This window comes from Styela clava, chromosome 13 (genome assembly GCF_964204865.1).
Source record: "Styela clava chromosome 13, kaStyClav1.hap1.2, whole genome shotgun sequence".
Taxonomy (NCBI): domain Eukaryota; kingdom Metazoa; phylum Chordata; class Ascidiacea; order Stolidobranchia; family Styelidae; genus Styela; species Styela clava.
The window spans coordinates 10,094,160-10,107,097 of record NC_135262.1 but is presented as its reverse complement, the minus strand read 5'-3'; the positions used below and the strand labels follow the sequence as shown (position 1 = coordinate 10,107,097).

General features: G+C 34.6%; 1 protein-coding gene across 1 annotated transcript; it reads left to right on the top strand.

Annotated features, from left to right (window-relative positions):
* The first annotated feature begins 6,475 nt into the window (after positions 1 to 6,475).
* LOC144431374 (uncharacterized) lies at positions 6,476 to 9,182 on the top strand. The gene is made up of 5 exons (XM_078119432.1): positions 6,476 to 6,541; positions 7,249 to 7,382; positions 7,870 to 7,961; positions 8,410 to 8,496; positions 8,887 to 9,182. The coding sequence occupies exons 1-5, from the start codon at positions 6,476 to 6,478 to the stop codon at positions 8,892 to 8,894; spliced, it is 387 nt and encodes a 128-aa protein (XP_077975558.1). The 3' UTR covers positions 8,895 to 9,182.
* The last annotated feature ends 3,756 nt before the right edge of the window (positions 9,183 to 12,938 follow it).

Sequence of the window (12,938 nt, the reverse complement as noted above, 5' to 3'; positions counted from 1 at the left end):
GGAAAATGACTCATAATAGGAAATCATTATATCTATATCAATAAAGATAGAATACAACATCATTTACATTGTTTGTGCCTACGTTAGAATCTTCCAATATATCTTCAAAACTACCAACGTTTGGATAAATTAGAAGATTTTTTTGCTATTCTCTCTCTGACACGCATCTACCGCATTTCGCCATCCCCAATCTGACACGCATCGACTGTATTTCGCCATCCCCAATCTGATTTGCATCGACCGTATTTTGCCATCCTTAACCTGACATGCACCAACCCTATTTTGCCATGCCCAATATGACACGCTTCGACCCTATTTTGCAATTCCCAATCTAAAACGCATCGACGGTATTTCGTCATCCCCAATCTGATACAAATCGACCGTATTTCGTTATCCCTTATTTGAAACCATCGACCGTATTTTGCCACCCGTAATTTTGACACTCATCGACCGTATTTCCTCAGCCCGACTGTGACAGGCATTAACCCCAAATCTAAGCACATGGGCCATATTTCGCTGTCATTTTGAGGCAATTGTTAATCGTTATCTGTATACGATTTAGCGTATTATGTCAGTCAGTCGGACAAGCATGGCTGTATTACGCCATCCAAAAACTGACACGCATCGACCGTAGTTTGCCATCCCCAATCTGACACGAATCGACCCAATTTTGCCATTCCTAACTTGACAGGCATCGACCGTATTTCTCCATCCTCGATTTGACTCTTCGACCCTATTTCGCCATCTCCAATATGACTTTTATGCTACCAACCCCTGCACCATCTACATATCTGCTAGTCATTGAATAGCACAGTACATGTATGCTGATTTTAATATAGTCAAAAAAATATATTATTATATATTTATATAATATATATATATATAATTATTTATAACACGAGACAACATTCGTGAAGAAACATATTTTGAAATTACTGAAGTACATATGATGAAAACTTTTAATCGCCTGGTGAAATGTCATAACCAGAAAACGAGAATATCGGTCAGAGACCGAAGACTTATCGATCGAAAGTTAGGGGATCCCCAAAACAGCGCTCTCACTCCATAGTGACACCTTGTGTCCCATCACTAATTAATTAATAACTCGCTAATTATACGACATAATTTGCCCAAAATCAATAGGCTTCTGTTCGAGATAAGATGAATGCACATGCAAAATCTGGAGCAGATTCAATCTTGCTTTCGTGAGATATCGCGTGCATCTAACAGACATACAGACAGACAGACAAATACCTATCAACATACTTACCGATTAAAATAGATGAGTAATAAAATCGATAAGTAATGATTAAGGTAAAGAAAAACTTGATTCGATAAACGGCGTCCGGTATTGTTGTTTTGGGCTGTGGAGCAGGAGTTTGCATGGACTTCAACATAATTTTTAGGCTGACACGCTCGCTTCAAATTAGAGATCTTCCTTGAGTTTGTTTCAAGCTTGAAAAATTGAGATAAAAGGCAGACCATCTCTGTTATTTATACAGTAACCATCATCTACATATCTGCTAGTCATTCAAGTCACATAGCATTAGCCCATATATGCTGATTTTAATATAGTCTATATATACATATATATGTATAAAGCAAACAAAACCCATATTAAGTTTAAATTTAGATGATCTGAGACAAACGAACAGCACAAAATACGTTATTTTCTCTTGAAAATATGTCACAGCAATAGGTCCGACACGAAGATCGAGTGTATATTTCAACCTAGATTATACTCTCGTTTCTAATATTATTCGAATATATTGGTTTGTATTTAAATCACTGTAGCGTTTGCCAAATGCAACGCTCAATAGAACTAGCATACGGTCCGAAAAAGTAAGCTACATGTGTAAAATATATTTTAATCCTATTTTGAATTATCCACCTCCTGGTCCAATACCGATTGGGAGCAGACCAATCTTAAAAAGTATTAGTAACTACAACTTCTGCTGTCGTAATCGTTTCTGATTTTAACAGATACATACCTCCCAAGCATGTTAATATTTGTTAAGTCCGTACTGAAAAATCATCTTTTGTAAGGGCTGTTCGCAAGTTGTGCTTGTTAGAGGTCATTTACTGAAACGCACTCGATCCAAATGCTCTACACATATTCATAACTTGCACCTATTCAGAATACACAAACATCATATCGCATGTACATGGTATAGAACGGGAATTGAGCTTACAGAAAAAAACAGGAAATCGTTATTTCGCTTATTCCTTCCGCACCACGAAAAGTTTATATTACAATTTGATAACTTAGCGCTAACCGATTTTTCAGCTGCAATAATGCACTGTATGTGACTAATTCTTTGATTTTAATTCAATATTTGTTGTTGTACTGAATATATATCTTTCCAGTATATATATAATATATGACTAGTGGCGACACGTACTCCAATATCATCTCGGTGTATAAAGTTTTCCGGCGCAAAATTTACTATTGATATAAATGATAAAGAATGATGCCGCATATCCGAGGTTTCAACTTATTTAAAAAATTATTATAAAAAAAATAATTTTATTTTATATTCTACGCGTACACAATTCACTTGGGCTACGTATAGACAGTGAAAATAATAATAATAAATATCAATAATGGTTTGCCAATGAATGTTTGAGGTATATAGAAACTTTCGAATAACACTTCGCTATTTCAATATAGCCCCGGCAAAATAATATATTGTCAATATGTTATATATTCAATATCTAACCGTATATCTGTATTGAAGCTAGTAACTATAAATATCACAATAAAATTATCCAGTAACAAAGACACCGCACTCGCAAATCCCGTGCTATTAGCCCTTGTACAAGCTCAATGAAATAATTGCATAAAGGTAAATTATTAAAAGGTTGCGTACACTAAGAATTAGAAAATACTTAGAATCTTTATGTATACGTGTTTTTAACAATAAGTAGAAACGTGATGCATACTACATTATTCACAATGTTTGTGCCACATCCGTCTTCCTGTCCCATTCTATAGCGCTTGGTACAACTTACTTCTGGCCTGTATCTTACATATATAGTACTAATTGCAATACGCGGTATTGCATTAATTGATTGTTGTTTATTTTAATTTTTATATTAATTACCACCATCGAATTCGACCGAGAATGGCTTTATAAAACCTTTATAATAACCTTCAACGCGTTGTGAAATTAAAAATCGAGACCGTTTTTAGGTTGTTCCTGCCATTGTAATTGTTATTACTCGGACTTTTTTTGAAATGAGTTTTCTCTTTTTGGAGTTGAACACTGGAGATATTACGTTTACAAATTTGCAAGAAGTTTTAGAATCATTTCCAAACGCTAAATATGCATTGAGAATCTACCCTATACAGTGTTTCATATTTCAGAGATATACAGTTTTATGAAAATATTGTAGTCAGCGACTGTTAATATAGGTATAAAAAATGCAAATTGTTAATTCCAAGATTCAGAGCACTAGAAGTTGCTCACGCCCAGCCCGACAGTCGCATGAGTAAGAAACCAATGAAGTAAACGCACGTGAAAATAATAAAATACTTGGAACAGATCTCCGCCGTTCATTCATTGAAATAGGATGCAGGAAAATGACTCATAATAGGAAATCATTATATCTATATCAATAAAGATAGAATACAACATCATTTACATTGTTTGTGCCTACGTTAGAATCTTTCAATATATCTTCAAAACTACCAACGTTTGGATAAATTCAGTTGTAGCAATTAACAAGAAAATGTATACTGATAATCACAGCTGTCTCAAATTTGTGTTCCTGTATTTGTGCTTCGACCTGTGTAAAAGTAGCGGTAAGTAAATAAATAAAAACATAACGTTTTAACAATATTAGAAAATCACGAAGAAATGCATAGAAATAAATCAAGAAATAATTTAGAAAAAAAGATTTACTTAAATTTCATTCATATATATTTCGAAAATCTAGAGGCTGCGCCTTCCACTTTCAACATTCAGCCATGGGGTTTATATATCACACTAATTATTTCAAATTATATATACGGATTTCGGTGTAAAAGTCTACATTATTTAGTCATAATCATAGTAAAATGAAATATCCTAAATATGAATCTTCCGCCCTGTGTTTTTATTTTTTTAAATTTCTATTCATTTACACAACACAATTTATTTATTTTCATAGAAACTTTTTTAAATTGTTAATAATATGTTTAAACATTGCTAAACAAACTTTTTTCTTGCAATGCTGTATTTATTCTATTGAATGAACCTAAACCACATTTCTACGAATTCAGAGGAAGGTTATATTGTGATTCGTAGGTTATTTTCAAAGCTAATTAGATTTTGATTATACACAAACTTGGGTGCTCCCGAAGTATGTGTAACAAGATGGCGCACAACCTGAAAATAGTATGTGTATCAGGTTAGGGTTTAGGTTATGCGCCATTTTGGTACACACACTTCCGGAGCGCCCAAACTTGTAGCCTACTAATCTCGATTCTCTTTGAGAATGCGAATCAACAGATCTTTGTGGTAATGTGCTTGACTAAATTATAGTCAGCATTAATGAGTTTTTGTTATCTTCATTAGGAGAAAATATACCGTACGAGGCACTGATGAAGATTGGTTCAAGCGAGAGATCTAATATAAATGCTTTAAACACCAACTCATTTGCATATACCCCCGGAAGTGGAGGTCCGTATATGAGCAGCACAAATTTAATCATTTCACCGGTAAGAACTTTAAAACGTCTGTTTTTGAATGCTGTACAGAAAATAATGTTCTCTTTTAAATTAGTTGAAGACTAAAAGCACCGCTAAAAAACCTCAGTTTTGACGTCCAATACAGTCCCATCTAATATATCGAGGCAGAGATCTGATTTCAAAAGCTGGATTAGACTGGTTCATTTTGCCAGTACTATTCGTTCATATGTTGTCAAATTGACCCAACAATGTATTTTAAAATGAACCTAATGATTGCAAATGATACAAAAGTCTTTTGAGCTGGAATAAGGTAATACTAAACATTGCTCTCTTAATAAATGAAAATGCGCTCTTTAATGTCATAATGTATACCTTCTTTTTTAAAACATACTATAGGCAGGGGTGTGCAAGATTTTTTGTCGGTAAGCCATATAATCGACTTAAGACATCTAGCTGTGCCACACAAAAAAATTAGTTTTTCCATGTACACAAAAAATATATTACCCTCACGAAACTAGCAAAATAGTCTACTGAACTGATTCAAATTGGAAAAGCTGGTGGCGGGGAAGTACCAATTAAGCACGAAATAATGTTGTAAATAAGCGTTATAAAAGCCTGCGGTAACGAAATAGAGCAGCGACAACCAGAGCGCTGCGCGAGAGTCAAGAGTGTACGGCTATTACATAGCTTTACAGTAATAAGGCGCCTGGCAAAACGATGAAAGATTTAACGCAACGACAAAAGCAAAAAAGAAATCATGTATTTTTACCCATGTCATCTACAAACATAAATTGACGGATTAGGGTTTTTCCTTGGCAGAAAAAAATCTGACTGTTGACAAGAACTATACTAAATGGTTTGGCGGTCAGCTTATTGCACACTCCTGTACAAGAACATAAAAAAGGTTCATTCACAGAGGTAAATGGACATAATTACAGGTATCAGATGGTGAAACTAAGATATTTATATGAACCCTGAAGATTCACACATATTTTGTCAAAACTAAGTCGAAATAACATGTTCAAATGTTTAGGAATTTGGATTTGATAGATTCTTGTTGATACAAAACGATTTCAATGTGGACAGAAGGTTAGTACCTTTAAATATTGTAAAAGCCATTGCCTTTAGTTGGAGTTAACATGCAGTTGTTGTCTGTTGTGTGAAGTCTTTCTCTGGATATGCGATAACGGATTTTAAACCGAACACTGTCTAGCTTTACAATAACAAACTTTAGTGGGAATGTGATTTTCGACGTAATGAAAATTGTTGCAAGCAAACAGTAAAGTACAGCTATCTCGAGGTCAATCTAATATTAAACTGATGAGGTGGGTAACACGATACGAATTATACAACCAAAAATATTGATATAAAACCAGCGTTTGTATATCAGAAGATAACTGACAGTCGATTTGACACCGTCGTGGGTTTGATATCCGAGTTATTCATTTAAATTAAAACACATGCAACGGACGATTTCAATTTGGGATTTAATTTAAATTCTTATAAAATCCTCATAAGGAGATGCGGCGATAAGTATATTGATATACATAGGTATAGTCCAGTGGCATATGACAGCCATGGGAGCCGTTTGGATTGGGACGCAAAATGGATAAAAATATGCGAGGTATAGTGGGCGGGTTCTCATTTATTGAATACCTACCCTCGCTACCAAAATGAAATTATGCTGCTTTTTCGCTGAAATATTCAAAACGGAAATACCATAGAATGCAACCCACAAGCAATATATTTCGAATTGCTCCAACCTAAACGGGTCCGTGTTTTAAATCATTGTGACATTAAATAATGACTACATCTCCAAGCTCAATGTGCAATAAGATATATGCGATACACCCAGCATGTGCACAAAAGGTAGATGCTATCCTAGGATATTTGAACCACTTCAACACGTGATCAATTTATATCGAGATTGTAACTGCACAAGTGTCAATATTTTCCACTTTATTGGACTCGGGTTGGACGTATGGATCGTTTTTCTGAATTGTTGGGAGACTCGAAAACCTTCAAATACAGTTACGAATACAGTTCTTTCTTGTACCCCCGTTTTTCCGAATTATATGGAGAAGTATGCGATAGGATATAGATACATTTTTGTCGACATTGGATGAAATACTAATACACAACGTAAATAACAACGAACAATTCCGAGAGGTGTGATCTTAACCGGGTTCATAATCTTGAACATTCTGGTTTACGTCGACCACGCTTTGGATGAATTTGCGCACATTGCACGGTGGAACAACTATACGGATGCATAGTGGAAATTGAAAATTTTCCCAACCCTGTAACCTGAATTGTAACTTTTGGACTTTTATTTTCATTTATATTTTCTACTTGAATTATAAGCCTTCCAATAGGATGACACTATAAAGTAATATTCAGTTTTATCAGAATAATCATTTGTACTTATTCATAAATTAGCTAATCCAGGACAACGACAATGCATATTAAATATCTTTGAACAAACTATTGTGTTGTATCCAATTATGCTAATTATTGTTATAAAAAGTAGTTCTTCAGTCACGTCAGTTTACTGGAATATAATTTCTTTATTTAAGTATTCCAAATTTCCAACCTCCACATCATTGGATATTCAAACCGTAGCTGGGACTGTAGGCAGTGATGTAACGAGTGAATTCTCTACTACCGGAGAAATTTCAGGAGTGATTTTCGGATATAATCTTGTTGTCACGTATGTTGTTGTATAGATATATCGGTATATATGAAATATTTTATCAGTTGAAATTCTGTTTACTGAAAAAAATATCCAAATATAAAAACACCATAAACTCCCAACATTAGTTTTTTCTCTCGGTCAGAATATATGTTTTTCTTCGTTTTGACATCATTGAAATTAATTATGAATTCTTGAGAATTTTTTAAATATTTTATCAGGTCATACCGCGATCGACCTATTATCAAGTTAGCAAATCCAAATATTATACAGATAACCAAATAATCGTTCCCAATACTTCGGCTTAAACGATGAGTAAGACTCCAGCACAACTATTATGTACAATTGGGTAGCCTCAATTTTATAATATATACTTTGACCTCATCATTTCAACAGGCAAATCTACGAAATTTGATTCGTTTTCAAGTTACTTAAATTATATTCCATTGCGAATGCCTCAATTTTTGAACTTACCTTTGATATACAGTATTTTATTCATATTCAGCGATGCTGGAAGTCAAATAGCAGATTCTGAGCTTATTGATGTTATGGGTTGTTATGCAGATTATGCATGTAGTTCTCTACCAAAGGTTTTTGGTAAGTTTTTTTCATCGAAAACGAGTTATTTTATTGGATAAAGCCTATAATAAAATACCATTAATAATGTCCAATAATTTTCATAATTCATACACTTTCAATACAAAATTTATTTTAAACACCCCCGATTCTAGTATAACAAATACTTTTTGCAATAGAAAACGATGAGAATAAAAACGTTCAAATATGGTTGATTTCAATTATTATTTCAAGATATTTATAAAGTAAACTTCGTGATTATTTAGAAGCTATTTTTTATATTTCTATATTTATAATATTAATTGGAAAATAGTCAGGTTTACACAATAGTGATATTGATGCTATGCAACTATATAAATGAATCTTATTTAAATAAATGCAAAGTACAGTATAGGCACAGTTGAGGCAAACAAACATAAAATTTGGCACATATTTTAAATAGTTTATAACTGTAACGTATTGTTTTCAGAATGTGTCAATGGTCAGGTGATATTGGATGGTAACACTCCAACTTGTAGTTGCGATGAAGGTTGGGTTGGGCCAGCTTGTGCATATCGTAAGTGTAAATCGATATAAATGATCTTTTTATTATTTCGTCATAATTAGTTATTTGAAATGATATGAGCTTCGTTCGATTTCTGACTCCATGCTATTCAGAAAACCAATATCTGATTTACAAATAATCTATTTCTTAAAAATAAAAAGTATCACTTTCATAAGTCTTCAATTCTGATTACAAGAAGTTTAAATTCTGACTATAACTATTCTAGGACTTTAGTATATACCAACGAATAGATCAATTTTAATTTTATTTACAGCACTGATTGTCTATAATTTATATGCATTCGATTGTTTTACAATCGTCATATTTTAGGCCTTATCATACCATTTGAGCATTCATTTACATGAAGAACAAATATATTGTAAATCAAAATATATTTTGCAGCATGTTAGGCACGGGAACGGAATGTTTTGAAGATAAATCATCGTCAACTTCATATTACATCATATTCAAGCCATATAATTCATCCTTACAAGTTCATCAATGTTGATCGAACCGATGTGAAGTGTTTTTTTTTATAATTGAAATTAATGTAGTCATACTACTATTTGGATTCTCATATAAACTTGATAAATTCCTATTCTTTATTTGTGCATGAATGTTTTTCTCCACCAGTCTTGATTTAGTTATAAATGTATTATACATGAGGTAATGTTGTAGAGCAATTTTTTGCATTTAATGACGGCATAATGTATCTTTTTTGAATTTTCAATTTTCTCCGTGTTTGGGTCTGGTTGATTGTTATATATTTTGGATCTCGTTAATGTCGGAGTCGATTGCACAATTCTGAAACGAGAATATTGGTCAGAGACCTAAGACTTATCGATCGAAAGTTAGGGGATCTCCCAAAACAGCGCTCTTACTCCATAGTGACACCTTGTGTCCCAGCACTAATTAATGAATAACTCGCTAATTATACGACATAATTCGCGCAAAATTGATAGGCTTCTGGTCCGAGATAAGATGAATGCACATGCAAAATCTGGAGCAGATTCAATCTCGCTTTCGTGAGATATCGCGTGCATCTAACAGACAAACAGACATACAGACAGACAGACAAATACCTATCAACATACTTACCGATTAAAATCGATAAGTAACAATATTTCACAAAACTGTAATATCACCCTTCAGTCACCACAAACTGAGATTTAACTCACCGCTGTGCAAAATTAGAAGATTTTTTCGCTATTCTCACTCTGACACGCATCGACCGCAATTTGCCACCCCCAACCTGACACGCGTCGACCCTATTTAGCCATCCGCGATCTGACACGCATCGACTGTATTTCGCCATCCCCAATCTGATTTGCATCGACCGTATTTTGCCATCCTTAACCTGACATGCACCAACCCTATTTTGCCATGCCCAATATGACACGCTTCGACCCTATTTTGCCATTCCCGATCTAAAACGCATCGACCGTATTTCGTCATCCCCAATCTGATACAAATCAACCGTATTTCGCTATCCCTTATTTAACACCATCGACCGTATTTTGCCACCCGTAATTTTGACACTCATCGACCGTATTTCCTCAGCCCGACTGTGACAGGCATTAACACCAAATCTAAGCACATGGGCCATATTTCGCTGTCATTTTGAGGCAATTGTTAATCGTTATCTGTATACGATTTAGCGTATTATGTCAGTCAGTCGGACAAGCATGGCTGTATTACGCCATCCAAAAATTGACACGCATCGACCGTAGTTTGCCATCCCCAATCTGACACGAATCGACTCAATTTTGCCATTCCTAACTTGACAGGCATCGACCGTATTTCTCCAACCTCGATTTGACTCTTCGAACCTATTTCGCCATCTCCAATATGACTTTTATGCTACCAACCCCTGCACCATCTACATATCTGCTAGTCATTGAATAGCACAGTACATGTATGCTGATTTTAATATAGTCAAAAAAATATATTATTATATATTTATATAATATATATATATATATATAATTATTTATAACACGAGACAACATTCGTGAAGAAACATATTTTGAAATTACTGAAGTACATATGATGAAAACTTTTAATCGCCTGGTGAAATGTCATAACCAGAAAACGAGAATATCGGTCAGAGACCGAAGACTTATCGATCGAAAGTAAGGGGATCCCCCAAAACAGCGCTCTCACTGATGAAACGTGATGCATACTACATTATTCACAATGTTTGTGCCACATCCGCCTTCCTGTCCCATTCTATAGCGCTTGGTACAACTTACTTCTGGGCTGTATCTTACATACATAGTACTAATTGCAATACGCGGTATTGCATTAATTGATTGTTGTTTATTTTATTTTTTATATTAAATACCACCATCGAATTCGACCGAGAATGGCTTTATAAAACCTTTATAATAACCTTCAACGCGTTGTGAAATTAAAAATCGAGACCGTTTTTAGGTTGTTCCTGCCATTGTAATTGTTATTACTCGTGACTTTTTTTGAAATGAGTTTTCTCTTTTTGGAGTTGAACACTGGAGATATTACGTTTACAAATTTGCAAGAAGTTTTAGAATCATTTCCAAACGCTAAATATGCATTGAGAATCTACCCTATACAGTGTTTCATATTTCAGAGATATACAGTTTTATGAAAATATTGTAGTCAGCGACTGTTAATATAGGTATAAAAAATGCAAATTGTTAATTCCAAGATTCAGAGCACTAGAAGTTGCTCACGCCCAGCACGACAGTCGCATGAGTAAGAAACCAATGAAGGAAACGCACGTGAAAATAATAAAATACTTGGAACAGATCTCCGCAGTTCATTCATTGAAATAGGATGCAGGAAAATGACTCATAATAGGAAATCATTATATCTATATCAATAAAGATAGAATACAACATCATTTACATTGTTTGTGCCTACGTTAGAATCTTCCAATATATCTTCAAAACTACCAACGTTTGGATAAATTAGAAGATTTTTTTGCTATTCTCTCTCTGACACGCATCTACCGCATTTCGCCATCCCCAATCTGACACGCATCGACTGTATTTCGCCATCCCCAATCTGATTTGCATCGACCGTATTTTGCCATCCTTAACCTGACATGCACCAACCCTATTTTGCCATGCCCAATATGACACGCTTCGACTTTATTTTGCAATTCCCAATCTAAAACGCATCGACGGTATTTCGTCATCCCCAATCTGATACAAATCGACCGTATTTCGTTATCCCTTATTTGAAACCATCGACCGTATTTTGCCACCCGTAATTTTGACACTCATCGACCGTATTTCCTCAGCCCGACTGTGACAGGCATTAACCCCAAATCTAAGCACATGGGCCATATTTCGCTGTCATTTTGAGGCAATTGTTAATCGTTATCTGTATACGATTTAGCGTATTATGTCAGTCAGTCGGACAAGCATGGCTGTATTACGCCATCCAAAAACTGACACGCATCGACCGTAGTTTGCCATCCCCAATCTGACACGAATCGACCCAATTTTGCCATTCCTAACTTGACAGGCATCGACCGTATTTCTCCATCCTCGATTTGACTCTTCGACCCTATTTCGCCATCTCCAATATGACTTTTATGCTACCAACCCCTGCACCATCTACATATCTGCTAGTCATTGAATAGCACAGTACATGTATGCTGATTTTAATATAGTCAAAAAAATATATTATTATATATTTATATAATATATATATATATAATTATTTATAACACGAGACAACATTCGTGAAGAAACATATTTTGAAATTACTGAAGTACATATGATGAAAACTTTTAATCGCCTGGTGAAATGTCATAACCAGAAAACGAGAATATCGGTCAGAGACCGAAGACTTATCGATCGAAAGTTAGGGGATCCCCAAAACAGCGCTCTCACTCCATAGTGTCCCATCACTAATTAATTAATAACTCGCTAATTATACGACATAATTTGCCCAAAATCAATAGGCTTCTGTTCGAGATAAGATGAATGCACATGCAAAATCTGGAGCAGATTCAATCTTGCTTTCGTGAGATATCGCGTGCATCTAACAGACATACAGACAGACAGACAAATACCTATCAACATACTTACCGATTAAAATAGATGAGTAATAAAATCGATAAGTAATGATTAAGGTAAAGAAAAACTTGATTCGATAAACGGCGTCCGGTATTGTTGTTTTGGGCTGTGGAGCAGGAGTTTGCATGGACTTCAACATAATTTTTAGGCTGACACGCTCGCTTCAAATTAGAGATCTTCCTTGAGTTTGTTTCAAGCTTGAAAAATTGAGATAAAAGGCAGACCATCTCTGTTATTTATACAGTAACCATCATCTACATATCTGCTAGTCATTCAAGTCACATAGCATTAGCCCATATATGCTGATTTTAATATAGTCTATATATACATATATATGTATAAAGCAAACAAAACCCATATTAAGTTTAAATTTAGATGATCTGAGAC